Source organism: Parambassis ranga, chromosome 22 (assembly GCF_900634625.1).
Source record: "Parambassis ranga chromosome 22, fParRan2.1, whole genome shotgun sequence".
Lineage (NCBI taxonomy): Eukaryota > Metazoa > Chordata > Actinopteri > Ambassidae > Parambassis > Parambassis ranga.
In genome coordinates this window covers 2,395,597-2,409,142 of record NC_041042.1, presented here as the reverse complement: position 1 = coordinate 2,409,142, position 13,546 = coordinate 2,395,597, and the positions used below count along the sequence as shown (strand labels likewise).

The following is a 13,546-nucleotide window of genomic DNA, read 5'->3' as shown; positions in this document are numbered from 1 at the left end:
TGAGTTTTATGTGTTCAGGACCTCTGTGGGTGGATCTTGCAGGACCTCACAAGACCCTATAGTTGGTTAATGGTCAGTTAACGACCAGAAGCTGTGTCCGGGCCTTGTGCAGGACCAGTCGACGGCCCTTCGTTAGAGTTTGTCTGTCCCTGGGAGTTTTGTCCTTGAGGTGGACCCGTTTCTGTCTCAGTGTAGAGCTGGGTTTAAAGTGTACTGGGATCTGATGTGCATTGAAAATCCTTCTGAGTTTCTCAGAAACTCCTGATATATATGGGATGACAATGTTTGTCCGGTGTGACTGGTCCTGTTCTGGTTGTGCTGTCCTTTTGCCAGCTTTCACCAGGGCCCAGTTTGGGTCGCCACAGGTTCTGAGTGCTGTGTTTACATGTTTTTGCTCCTTGGTTCTACCTCCTGTCTCTGTGGGGATTGTTTGTGCCCGGTGTTGTAGGGTCCTGATGACCCCCCGCTCATGCTCCAGTGGGTGGTGTGAGTCAAACAGTAGACATTGGTCTGTGTGGGTTGGTTTCCTGTAGACCTCGATGCTGAGGCCCCTGTCTGCTTCAGTGTGAACAAGGACTGTTGTCTTTGACATCCTCCCAAGTGAACTGGATGTTTCTGTCCACTGCATTTATGTGTCTGGTGAAGTGCTCCACTTCACTAGCTCGGATCTTCACCCATGTGTCATCCACATATCTAAACCAGTGGGATGGAGCTGTTCCTGGGAAGGAAGCTAGAGCTCTAGCCTCCACCACTTCCATGTAGAGGTTGGCCACAATTGGGGATACAGCTGACCCCATGGCTCAGCCAAGTTTCTGTCTGTAGAAGTTTTCATTGTACTTGAAATATGTGGTGTTTAGGCCGATGTCCAGTAGATCACATATGTGGACTGGTGTTAAGAGGGTTCTGTCTGTGTTGTCCCGGGCCAGCTGTTCTCTCACCAGTTCCCTCACATCTGTGGTGGGGATGCATGTGAAAAGCGAAGTCACATCATAAGAGACCATGGTGTCGTCTCTGTCCATTTTGATCTGTTTAAGTTTGTCTGCAAAGTCCTGTGAGTTGGATGGCTGCTAGATGTTTGGCCACATTATATGTGAACCGAATTAGTTCTGCTTATGATGGGTCTAAGAGGAACCCCGTCTTTGTGTATCTTAGGAAGTCCATAGATACATGGAATGGATTCTCCAGGGTAGAGCTGGTAGTACAGCTTCCTGTTAGTTACTTTCTCTTTTTCCAATGTCTGTAGACAGTTGACCAGTTTCTTCTTATATTGATTAGTTGGATCCCTCTAAGTGACTCATAGGTGTTTGTGTCATTGAGGAGGTCCGTGATTTTGGAGCGGTAGTCCTCTGTGTTTAATACCACTGTGCATCTGCCTTTGTCTGGATAGTGATGTCTTTGTCTCTTTTTAGGCTTGTTGCAGCTTTTCTTTTGCTCAAAAGTGAGATTTTTCAAAATTTCTATCACCACATTTTTTTATTCTTGTAATGATAAAATATTGAAACTCAATTATTTTTAAATCAGACATAAGTTCCTCCTCCTCACTTCCCCTCAATCGCTTAATAACACTTTGTGTCAGCCTGCATGCATTTATATACTCACTATGTCTGTAAAGCTGCATTCATTCTGACATCATTAGTTTAGAAACAATCAGAGATGAACATTAAAACAAATGTCTAAGTATTAAATTTGAAATTTCATTCTGTCGGTTTTTGTCTTACACTGATTTTTGTAGCTGTACATTAAATGTGTTCCAGGCCGCTGCTTCCTCAGAATATTCTGAATATTCTTGGAGGCGCTGTTGAGCCACTGAGAAGAAGAAGTATTTTTTATTTGATTCTCCTTTTTTTTTTATTTCTTGCCTTTTATAGTTAAAACAACACAATTTATAATTTTATTAAAAAAAATAAATATTTTACAGCATGTTCACTGTAGTTTTACTGTTTAACACAAAGCTGGCCTGTGTCTTTTGTTGAACTGCTGAGCTGAATGTCTGGGAACTGGTCAGGAGGCCCGGGTAGCACAGGTTAGAACCAGTGCTTGGTTGCAGTCTGTCACCTCTGGCATGTGCTTCTGGTTGTGAATCCTCAGTGTCATCAGGTCCGAGGTAGCTTAGACACTCATTTGTCAGCTTCTGATGCAGTTTCACTCCACAGACTTCTCCTGCTGCCATCACTGATGCTCCTCTCCCCTTTTCTTTTTAGCCGTTTGTCATCACGCAAGTCTGAAAGGCCGCCGAGCAGCAGTTCATCCATGCGGTTAATTGATGTGACGTAGCGGTTGAAGTACAGGTGACGTCCTGCAGGAACAGCTGCTGCAGCAACTCCCATCCTTTGACAAACATCAGACCATCTGAAGGGGCGAGTACAAGTACTTTAACCCTGCAGTGTCTGGAACAAAGCCCTTAAATTGAGTGTTTATCATTTTTAAATTCATACTCAAAACTGATAAAAGCTAAGTGTAGTTGCCCCGATTTTTTTCAACTGTATTTCGACTTTTTAAGATTTTTTTTTCTCTCAACTTTAAGCGAACATTTTCAAATTTTAGCATTAAGTTTTAAAAAGAAGCAACTTTTTTTTTTGAGTGCTAATTTGTCCTAAAAACATTTTTCATCTAAAAAGCATCTTTAAAAAAATCGGATATTTTTATTTGAGACACTTTGATTTAAAAGAAAAACCAAAATATGTGCCGTTAGTCTAATTAATAAAATTAGCATTTCCTTTATATATGTATAAAAGCTATAAATAAGATGAATGAGACCCAGACGTAACATAAGGAGAATTTTATTCCTCTTTAAGACAGCGACAAAGACACATTTTGCATAACAGTAGTACAGCAGCGGCCGAGGGTAAAAAACGCTTTGTCAGTGTAAAAATAACTCTACTCATACCTCACACCTGTGCCGTCCTCTCGTAGTGCAAACAAATAAAAGGTTAGGCACATGATGGATACGATAAGATCGCAGTCCGATTACACTTCGAAACATCATTCTGAGTCTGAACTCTCGGTTTATCTGGAACAATCGCAGCCTGAAGATAAATAGCCATTAAAAAGACGTCCTTTTTTGTAGCCGTTAACATCCAATAAAACGAAAAGAGCTTCATCAACTAAGTGCAACCAACTCATGGCCAAGTTTAATACTATCAAAACAAATGACATTGCAAGCTTATGGTCCCAAGCAACAATCGCAGCTTCTCCCTATTGATGCTTGTAAATGTCTGAGCAGGCGTTTAAGTGGCAACTTGACATCTTTCTACTCAAAGAAAAAAAAACTCTAGCTCAAAATAAAGTATTTCCCAGGTTTACATATGTTACAGATAAAAAATAAATATCAGCTCTGCCATTTTATGATTTAGTCAGAAAAATAAAAAGAGCGACTGTCGTTCTTTTCAGACTGACACAGTGCAGCTTATTTTCCCAGGTGTTGTTCTGCCATCAGGAGGCCAGCACGCCTCGGCGGATGATGTCAGACCCGTAGCGGCGGCTGAGTGACGAGTCGCCCCTCAGCTTGTGGGAGTGGCATCGCTTCAAGCACGGCTCCAGCTCGCCATCGCCTGCTTTGGTGTCGGGGGTGTAGTCGCCGTGGTCGGTCCCTGTGCGATGCCGCGTCCTCGGGTACGTTGTCTCTGGCGTGTTGGTAAGCGGGCGGAGCAGAGGCTTCCGCTGCCCCGCCTCCCCCTCTGGGACACTCGGGGGTTTCTCGTTCCGCCTGGGGATCTTGAACCTGCCCCAGGGCTTCAGGTGTCCGTTGGGCGTGTGCGCGCCGTTCACCTGGGCTTTCCTCAGCCAGCTGCTAGCTCTGTTAGTGTTGGCAGTGACGGCCACAGAGATTCGCTTCCTCGCCCCTTCTAAAAAGTAGTCGTCCGAGTCGGAGCTCCTGATGTCCACCAGCCTGATGGACACCGTCTTCTCCAGGTGTTTGGACACAAGCCTGTTGTTGGTCAGGCTGTCCGTGTCGTCTCTCTTCCTCTTCCGTCGCTCCTGATCAGGCTCGTTCTCTCGTCTCTGCTCTGCCAGCTCTTCCTGTCGGGGCCCCGGGGCCTCCCTCCAGGACCCTTTCCTGCAATCAATTCTGTGCAGCCTGATGGCAGCCGTGTCCTGAATGACCTCTGGCCTCTGAAGCTTTGGGACCGACGTCTGCTGGCTGATGACAGAGTTTTGGACCTTGGTGTCGCCTGTGGGCTCGGCCTCTTTGATTTGGGAGCTCCTGCCGTCCTTCGTCTCTGGCGTCCTGCTCAGACTGTCCCTCCTGTGCGGAGAGTCGGAGAGACTTCTTCTGGCGCTCTTCCTTTTTTCCAGCTTCAGAGACCCTCGTTTGGTCTTCGGTCCAGAGTGGCTGGAAGAGGGGTTTGACTGGGAGGACAACCAGCTGAGAGAGACGAGCTTCTCCAGGTCCTTGGCCAAGGGGTCACCTGAAAAACACACAGAAGGAATGTAGAGCCTCAGTCAGATGATCACTGTGCCCTCATTTACACAGGACAAAAATCAGTCTGCTAAGACTCCTGCACCTCTTTAATTAACTTCAGGTCAAACAGAGGAACGTAGTCACGTCCTGGGACTGAGGTGGAAACTGACTCCTGTTGACACTGTTCATGTCTTTTTGTCTGTTTTTAGGTGTTAAGCGAGAAGCTTTGTGACTCACCACTGAGCAGCTCATGGTCGAGCAGCTGGGCTTGGTGCTGGAAGATCTGTTCCTGGACTCTCCACAGAGACCGCTTCAACTTCTCCCTCCGGGTCACCATGTAGGTCAGGTTACGGACCTGAAGAACAACAGGTTAGATTAACATTTAAATCTACAAGTAGGCACACCTCTGTATTCCTATCAACATTTATTCAATGTTCCTCCTACAGCTGATCCCTCTGCTCCTCCTGTGTGTCTTGATGCAGGTGGCGTGAACACCTACCCTCTCCAAGTCCTGTCGGAGGTGAGTGAAGAGCTGGAGGCGTCGCAGCAGCACCTCCTGCTCGCGGCGTGCCAGACTCTCCTCCTCGTCCTTCTTTGGCGTGAGAAGTGGCTGGTTGAAGTTGGCTTTACGTTTTAGCTTCCAGTACTGGAACAGGAAGTCCGCCACGTCCGGCAGCAGCTTCAGGTGACCGGCCACCTCCTCTACCTCCACAAACTGGTAGAACTCCTCCTCCATCTCCTGCAGCTTCAGCTTGCGGAGGTTGACTCTCTTCTCCTGCCGGCTGCTGAGCTCCTCTGGACCGCCGGGTCCTCTGCCGAGAAGCTGAGGAGCGATGCAGGAAGATGAAGACGAAGAGGAGGAGACGCCGCCTTCGTCCCCTCTCAGCCTGCCTCTCCTCCGGCCCTTCTGGTCTCTGGCACTCTGCTGCTCCTTCTCCTCCTCCTCGCCGCCCGAGTCTCTGTCCCTGGACTCGGCTCCTTCGAGCCCGGAGTGTTTGGGGCAGTACGACTTGAATTTGACCTCGTCGTCCTCTGTGAGGAGAGTGTTCATTTCAAGGCTGGCGTGGAGGGCGCACGTCACATGGAAGGCAGTCCAGCAGTTTTTCGCTGAGCACTGCAGAAACAAACACGACAACGTCAGAAACGCTGACACAAATAATTCAGAGGTTTAGACCACTTCCTGGTCTTACAGTTGTGCTTTAAATATTTGATACATTTAGGAAAGGAGCTTTAGAAGAACTATTATGATTATTATGTATACCCATGTTTACATCCTGCATACTGTCTGCTTTCACACTGTCACCGTCTTTGCTCTGAGCATTATGTTTAATCCAACTTATGAAAAGACATTCCACTGACTGATCCTCTGCGTCTTCCTCCTCCTCCTCACCGAGCTGTGAAATCAATACGCTTCCACCTCCCACGTCTGTTTGGTTGAGAAGCAGCGGAAACAGACGCTCCGAGTGTTTCTAACAGACTGCTTTTTGCTTTTCACGTCTCATTAAGCGTGTGTAATGTGAGCGGCGTCTCTACCTGTATGCACGCTCCAGTTTTGTCTTTGCACAGGCAGCACATCAGAGCCCATCTGTTGCTGGGGATGTGGGACACGTTGGTGATTGGTTCCATCTTCTCCGGATTCCCGATGCTCACCTACACAGAAGGTGAAACGGAAAGCTTCACAGGCTGCTGATCGAATGCTAATAAAACCTTTTCCCACCAGGAGTTGTCTTTTTTTATTCAACTTGTGTGCAAAAAGAATGATGTGAGAAACAAAAATAAAAGCAGAATTGGGACTGAACTGACCTCTGGAATCCACAAGGCACAGCTGACGTGGACCCACTTGGTTCCACTCCGGGTCGGTTTCATGGCTCCGCCCTTCTTGGGGCACAACTGGCACTTTGGCAGGATGCCGAGGGCACAGATTCGGCACAGCCAGCTGCCCTCTGGAACTTTCTGGATGCCGTAACATGCCTGATGTGAGAAAGAAACCGAAAAAGGAGCTCAGCGGACAAGAAAGTGTGTGTGTGTGAGATTCATGAACGACAAATTAATTCTGGATAAAAGCTGGTGTGTTGTGACCTCTGACCTGGTGGACGCAGATGTTGCATTTGTCACAGAAGACCATCTCGTTGTTGTCCTCCCCGTCAGGCGACTGACAGACGTCACACACCACGTCCTCGTCGTACTCGATGCCCAGCCCCTCCTCCGTCTCCATGGCGTGCGTCATGTTTTCGTGGCAGCAGTGTTCGAACTCCTCCATCACACGCTCCATGGTCATCTCATCCAGAGGTGGCAGGGCTGGAGAAGTAAACAGATAAACGATTGTCTTTACAATTTAAGTATCAGTGCTCCTCTAAAAAAAAAAAAATGACAATAATTATCAGGTTTTTAAAATCACAGTAATCAAAGTGGAAGTGCTCACACACCCAGCAGAGACAGCTAGAGATGGACTCCTTTCAGCCCACAACAACCACAAAAAATGCATAATTACAGGTCCAACTATGACGTTTACTGTGTGAGTCATCCCCCCACAAACTGCAGCTAATGTTTCAAAGCAAAAATCTGGTGAAAGTGACACAAGCGTCCTGAAATAAATCCAGAGGGAAACAACCCGAGTCCTGAAAACTGAATACAAACAGATTCTGGAGGAGTTGGAGGGGCGGAAATACAAACAGGGAGAGACTCACCCATCTCTGCAAACTCCTTGTTTATGTTCTGCAGCCAGGCCACGTCCACCTCGTCCAGGTCGTATCGACACATCCCTTCTGCCAGTGTCCGGATGTCCACGTAGCCCAAAGCCTCGCTGCCTGACGTCCTGATCAGCTTTTTTGGTCTGACAAACGTGACCTCTTTCCCTTTATCCACCAACACCCTACAACACACACACACACACATTTAAATCTACTATCACAGTTCACACCTTATAACCAGTGTGATCTCATTGTTCTGTGTGTGAATGCTGTCCTCTCTGCAGTCCTACCTGGCCACAGGCTGTGGGATGGACTGTGGGCTGACAGGGACCTGGACGCCTTTCTCCCACTCCTGCCTCCATTGGTCAGCAAGGATGTAATAGTCCTCAGGGTTCAGCTGGTACGAGTCGTGCAGCTTCATGGCTGTGATCAGGTCCGTCCTGAACACCTGCAGCACATCATCAACAGAATGCTCAAGTGCCAAAGGACCAAGGATTCAGCTCTGAATAAACTGTGCTTATTATTTTTGTACAGACATTTTATTAAAATGCATTTTCTTCTAATAGCAAAGCTTGGATGGGTTAAAACATGAACAGCTGTGAAGCAGCCAATCAGGATCCTGCTTTGACTGGACTAATGTGATTGGCTCCCTGATAAAAGGGAGTGTACAGCGGTGCCTGCAGGGCACCAAGTCCACAGACTGTGCAGTAGATAACAGCTGAATGTTTGCATCTCAAGGACTCGCTGTTGACTGTGGTGGTTAGATAAAGGTGCATTTCACAGATTAACAAGCGACCTATACGTGTCAAAATACAACAAACACAGACATACCTCCGAGGGCTTCTGTCCCGTCCCCCTCCTGGCCTGTGACGAATGTTGTGACCAGCAGGTAGAGTTACCTGTAGGAGGAACACGACGGAGTGTTACGAGTCCCTGCATTTCTTCCAAGGCTCGTCTCTGCAGCTCTAATAATGTCACATCCTCGAAAATACCCACAGAGTGAAACTCATTTGTGTCGTCAAGCTGGTGCAACCGACACTTTCTGTCTTCTGTTTTCAGTTTAGTCACAAAAATCAACTTAATTAACTGGCCACCATTTCTCTTATGACGCCAAAGCAATGATCCAGCAAGTGAAGATGAAACAAGCCAAGGTCAGATTTGTTCCTGTCCAAAGGTCCAAATACACCTGTCCCTACCCTCTCTCAGACTGCAGGCATTCTTTTGCTTATCTTCCTTAACTTCTGTCCTTCTGCCTTCCTTCCCCCTCGTTCTCTTTCTTCGTTTACTTCCTGAACATGACATAAAAACGTATTCAAACCCACAATAACAAATCAACTGAAATGTACAGACTTCTTGTTAGGAAGGAGGCCTGGATTTACAGACCTCCTTTTTTTTCATGTCTATATTTAGAGCTGGTATGAGTGAGTCAGCACAGACTATTTTGCTTACTTCCATTGTCCGAGTCATCGCTGCTGCTGCTGGGGTGTCTGCGCCTCTTCATCTCTGTCGTCTGTCTGCGGGGCTCCAGCTTAGTGACACTTCACACACAAAGACAGAGAAAACAAACCGTTAAACCTTCACACCTTAATTAAGTTTCAAACATTTAGAAATACTATCATACAGTACAGTACTTGCTGCAAAAGCAATATACTAATACAACTTCTTCACAGTAAATATAAGATATAATATGCACAGAATATTTTCCTGTCACCTTTCCACCTCTTTCTCTGCTGATCTGACAGCCCTGTGTACACACACACACACACACACACACTGTTTCCAGCGATGACAACAAGAAGTTAACCACAAGCAGGAAACGCCGCCGCAGTGTTGTGATCTCTGCGGCGTGCACGAAAACACCAGCGTGGACTCTAAACTCTAAACTCTCAACAGGTGTAGAAATATCTCTGGGTCTTAACTGTCAGCATGCACAGAAAAAAAGAATTGCTAACCCAAACTTAGCAGGCTAAGCTAACAGCAGGCTAGTTCCTGTGACGCCCCTTGTATCCCAACAGAAAGTAGTAGCTAGTATCTTAGCATCCATTTCAAAACAAATACCAGGAAGTGTTGCTCTAGCAACTAACACATGAAAGAGAACAGTGGGCGTGATCACCACTCTTAAACAGACCATACAGTGTTGCCTTTTTTTTAAAAAAAACAAATTAGACTGTGTACTCTTGCTGGCTAATGTTAGCCCGGTTGCTAATCTCTCATTGCCGTTATGCAACAAGCAGGCCCACCCATACCCGGCGCCTCGAGTGGAAATGTTGTTTATGTTAACCATATTATTCGCTAGTTTTCACGACCATATGTCCGTCACAGTAAAAAAAAACACACACGATTGGACAAATGTGTCTCTCTAGTAACGAGTTTATAGCAGCCTTAAATCTATTAATCTAATTTAGCTGACGCTAGCAGTTAGCTAGCTCTAGCTAGCTGGAGCTACTGTTTGTGTTTAGCATTAGCCTACGCTGCTAACGTAACGTTGCGTTCTATGGAGCCCCCCGTGTACACACCACAGCCACAGCCAGCTAACTGTCAAAGGTTAGGGGTCAATTATTGATTCAAACAAACTACATCAAACCAACACAAACACGTGGATTAAAACGGCTACTTTACACCGGAGTGCAGCGGAGCTATCGCTGCGGCTAACCAGCAGGATGCAGAGCGGCAGCTTTAACCAGCGATCCGCTGGCTGAGGTTAATCTTTGGCGCCATTTTAAATGACGATGTCGCGTTTTCCTACCGCGTCCATACTAGAGACACAAACTCCCCCAAAATATCCCGTCAAGCGCATTTTTGTAGCCGCGCACAAGCTTGAACCCCGCGGAGAGTTTCCGTAAACTGCGCGGTACATACAGGGTGAATCAGGCCGATGGAAGCCGGTGTTTGAGTTTGATGAGAAGCGCAGTTTTTGCCGTGAGTTCCGCTTGACCCGCATTCCACATACACAAACACGGCGCGGAGGAGGGGGGGAGGAGGGAGCCCAGCCCGGGCTGCAGCGGCGCCTGTCCGCCGCTGGGGGGCAGCACCGTCCTCCTTTAATCACCACCAAAAACACCGCGGATGTTTTTTTTTTACTTTCTGCCAGGATCAATGCAGGAAATAAAGTTCCCAATAACTTATTGATAACTTACGTTACTTACCCACGTTTCCCGATTGATGATTCAAGTGTCAGAATATAATAATATAAACATTAATCTGTCCTCCGTGACTCACTCCTTTTTTTGGCACGTACGCACGCCTTTATCTATTAAAGGGACACAAACCACCGGTTTTCTGCCCCCTGAACAAAAAATATTTTTTAAGAAATATATTAGAAATATTCATTCAGAATGTTTTATTCACACTTTTGTTTACGATATTTTAAAATAATGTTGTTTATTAGTTTGGTTGCCTAGCAACCAACCTTATTGTTATTCTTACTCTGCTGCTTACACAGGTGGATTACTGATTTTTTTTTTATTTGAAATTGTGCCAGATTATGCATGTTTCATGTTGAAAAATGTGGGAGCATCAGTCTCACTTAAGGTTTGCTTCAACATTTTTAATTCTCCCTTTTAGATTAAGAAACAACATCAGTATGTACAGAAACATCAGGGATATAAAGGTCATGAATACTTCAGCATTGTTTGAATATTACAAGAAAAAACAAGTTGTTCATATGACGGATGCATGCTGCCGGGTATAAAAGCAGTTTATGCTTCTATTGCACATGTAAACAAAAAATAATCCCAAAACCAGGCGGGAAGGGACAGACATCACCAGCAACATGTTCTCAGACAGCAGCAGAGGGAATCACAGTGTTTTAACACCAGCGGAGGAAGCTGAACACACATGAACACACAGCACAACACACTGCTATAAATCTGCATCCATCCATTAACAGTATAAAAATGGACTTCGTACAGTGGAAGATGGACTGTAATCCTCAGAATAACAGGAAATAATGCTCCGCGGTGAGTTATTTTATTGATAATCAAATGTAAATTATGTAATTTGTTATTTATTTAAAGACTTCAGTAAATATTTGACACAGACTGACCATTTCTCATTATCATAATTATTATTATTATTATTTTATGACTAAATTAAAGGTAATAAAACAAATTACAGGATTATAAACAGAACATTTCCTCAAAACATCTTTACGTCACATTATTCCAGATTTTTGGGTGCATAGTCCCGGACACATGATGTGTCAGTGATGAACCTATAATACTGGTCCTGATGTCAGAAACGTGGATCCCTGTGCAGCCTCACACGTTTAGAGACGTTTGCCTGATCTAAGCTAACAAGCTAGTGTTGGTGTTAGCTTCATATTTGGCATTCTGACATCTAATTCCTCCATGACATCATAATATGTTACATTAAGAGGCATCAGATGTAAATGTTTGTTTTGGAATGATCCTTCTTGCAGAACCTGCATCTCAGTTCAGGGGCTGCATCCTTCAAAGATGACGATGACCCACGATGACCCGCTAACCTCTTCAGTCTGGTCTCTGTGGATTCAAGGTGACAACCTTTGACGGATGCAGGCCTTGACGCTGAGACGCGGCTACAGTACATGACCACAACGTAAAGTCCATGAGTGAGTCCGCTTCAGAGATATTTTCTCTGTAGTTCCTTTAATTCATCCCTCATCTGACCGCCAAGATGGTGTCGTACGACTTCCCGGTCCGACACACCTGAACGTTGCTGAAGCCGCTCTTACTGAGCATGTGCGTGTACTCAGACGGCGGGCGCTCCCGGCCCTCCGCCTGCACCAGCATGTTGAGGGAGTAAATCTGCGCCATGACGGGCCCCCGCCTGTTCTCAAACAGCATCGCCTCCACCAGCAGGACGCCACCGCCTGACGGGGAGGGGGGGGCGAAGACACAAGTGAACAAAATCCGAGTCTACAACAACAAAAAACAGACAGAACAGGAAGTCTGACCTGGTTTACAGGTGTCGTAGATCTTCTTCAGCAGCGTCAGACACTTCTCCTCCGGCCAGTCGTGGATGATTCGAGCCAGAACGTACAAGTCGGCCGCAGGAATTTCACCACTGAAGAAATCTCCTGCAAATCAAAAAGCAAGCTGGCGCTTTGACCTCATGTTCATCCTGACCTTTGACCTCATTCGTGTGATTGATCGGTGAGACTCACCCGTCTGGAACGTCACAGCATCGTCCTCCTGACAGAAATGTTTCTGCGCTGTCTCCACCACCTGCGGGAGGTCAAACACCGTGACGGAGGCTGATGGATACGCCTTCGCCATCTCACGGGCCAGAGCGCCAGTGCAGCCTGGGAGTCGTTCAGACGGGACAAACAGATTAGACCTGAATGAGGGACGACGCCTCTGACTCCACCTCACGACCTCTCACCTCCTAGATCCACTACCGTCTGAAAGCCGGAGAGGTTGAACGCCGTCACTATGTCGTGTCCGTCGAGAACCCAGGAGGAGTTCATGAGCCCCATGAATTTCAGCATCTCTTCCTCCGACCTGCAAAGTAGATTTCAGGATCAGACGCAGGATCCGAACCACAAACACACATGAAAACGTCTGAAGCACTCACCTGTAAATGGCCTGGAACACCTCCTCGGGCGGAAGGCCGAAGGTCTTCTCATTCTGGTTCCTGCCCTCCCTGCAGGACACAGACACACGTTAGTCAGCCTCCACCCGACTTTATCTGCTCCAAGTCTGCCTGTGCGACATCCCCACCCCCCACCGACCTGATGGCGTCCACCATGTTGTTCCACAGCGGGTAGATGGTCTGTGATTGGTAGATGATCATATCATGGAGGGACTTGGCGCTGCCTTTGGCCAGGTAGAGGTTGGCCACGTCGGTGCTGCTGTACGACGCTGTGTCAACACAACAGCTTCAGTATCCAGACAAACACGTTTCCACACAGGTGAAAAAACAGGAGCTCCAGATGCTACAGATATGAAACCTTTAGCACTTCTGGGAATTCTCTGAATGTTTGTCACATGACTGCTGGTCAGAGGTCAGTCAGTCATGGCTTCCTAGTTGCAACAAGGAGGGGTTAACAGCCTCCAACATGCAGAACTATCAGCGTGATGTTTCAGGACTACAGTGTTTCTGCAGAGCTAAAAATAGAAAATAGTGGAAGCATGTATTTTTTATTACACCTGTGCTCCGTGCACTGCAGGGCAGATTCAGTCTGATGCCTCTACATGGTTAAATTTATTATTTAAAGGGAACCAAACATCGGTTACATCTGGAGGACAATCTTCACCTTTCCCATCCGCCGTCTCCACCTCCAGGATCTCGATGCCCACCAGGGCGTCCAGCAGCCTCTCCATCCCGTCCACGCTGGTGCCCAGCTCCTGGGCCACGTGTTGGGCACTCAGAGGCTCCGGAGACTTCAGCAGGAGGTCGAAGACTCCCAGCTCACAGGCGGAAAATATCACCTGAGACAAACGCCACATCAACACCTCTGCACCGACACCAG

General features: G+C 46.8%; 2 protein-coding genes across 7 annotated transcripts in view; both read right to left on the bottom strand.

The window, feature by feature from the left end:
- Nucleotides 1-2,764: 2,764 nt before the first annotated feature.
- jade1 (jade family PHD finger 1) lies at nucleotides 2,765-10,060 on the bottom strand. Of its 6 annotated transcripts, none has more exons than XM_028394799.1 (12): nucleotides 9,952-10,060; nucleotides 8,542-8,630; nucleotides 8,289-8,381; nucleotides 7,924-7,991; nucleotides 7,383-7,540; nucleotides 7,090-7,274; nucleotides 6,489-6,700; nucleotides 6,206-6,373; nucleotides 5,936-6,052; nucleotides 4,902-5,516; nucleotides 4,640-4,757; nucleotides 2,765-4,409 (listed from the first exon to the last, which is right to left on the bottom strand). In XM_028394799.1, exons 2-12 carry the CDS (start codon nucleotides 8,591-8,593, stop codon nucleotides 3,433-3,435), a joined length of 2,763 nt encoding a protein of 920 aa, XP_028250600.1. In that variant the 5' UTR covers nucleotides 8,594-8,630; nucleotides 9,952-10,060; the 3' UTR covers nucleotides 2,765-3,432. The 6 variants fall into 6 exon arrangements, with proteins under 6 accessions (XP_028250600.1, XP_028250601.1, XP_028250605.1 ...); XM_028394800.1 differs by lacking the exon at nucleotides 9,952-10,060 and adding an exon at nucleotides 9,712-9,916; XM_028394804.1 differs by lacking the exon at nucleotides 9,952-10,060 and adding an exon at nucleotides 8,804-8,948.
- Nucleotides 10,061-11,732: 1,672 nt separating this feature from the next.
- asmt2 (acetylserotonin O-methyltransferase 2) overlaps nucleotides 11,733-13,546 on the bottom strand; it is a 2,780-nt gene continuing 966 nt past the window's right edge. The window contains exons 2-8 of the mRNA XM_028395584.1: nucleotides 13,331-13,505; nucleotides 12,806-12,935; nucleotides 12,649-12,717; nucleotides 12,457-12,575; nucleotides 12,239-12,376; nucleotides 12,029-12,151; nucleotides 11,733-11,944 (exon numbers count right to left, since the gene is read on the bottom strand). Coding sequence (XP_028251385.1) covers nucleotides 11,733-11,944; nucleotides 12,029-12,151; nucleotides 12,239-12,376; nucleotides 12,457-12,575; nucleotides 12,649-12,717; nucleotides 12,806-12,935; nucleotides 13,331-13,505 — 966 coding nt within the window. The remainder of the gene's footprint in view (nucleotides 11,945-12,028; nucleotides 12,152-12,238; nucleotides 12,377-12,456; nucleotides 12,576-12,648; nucleotides 12,718-12,805; nucleotides 12,936-13,330; nucleotides 13,506-13,546) is intronic.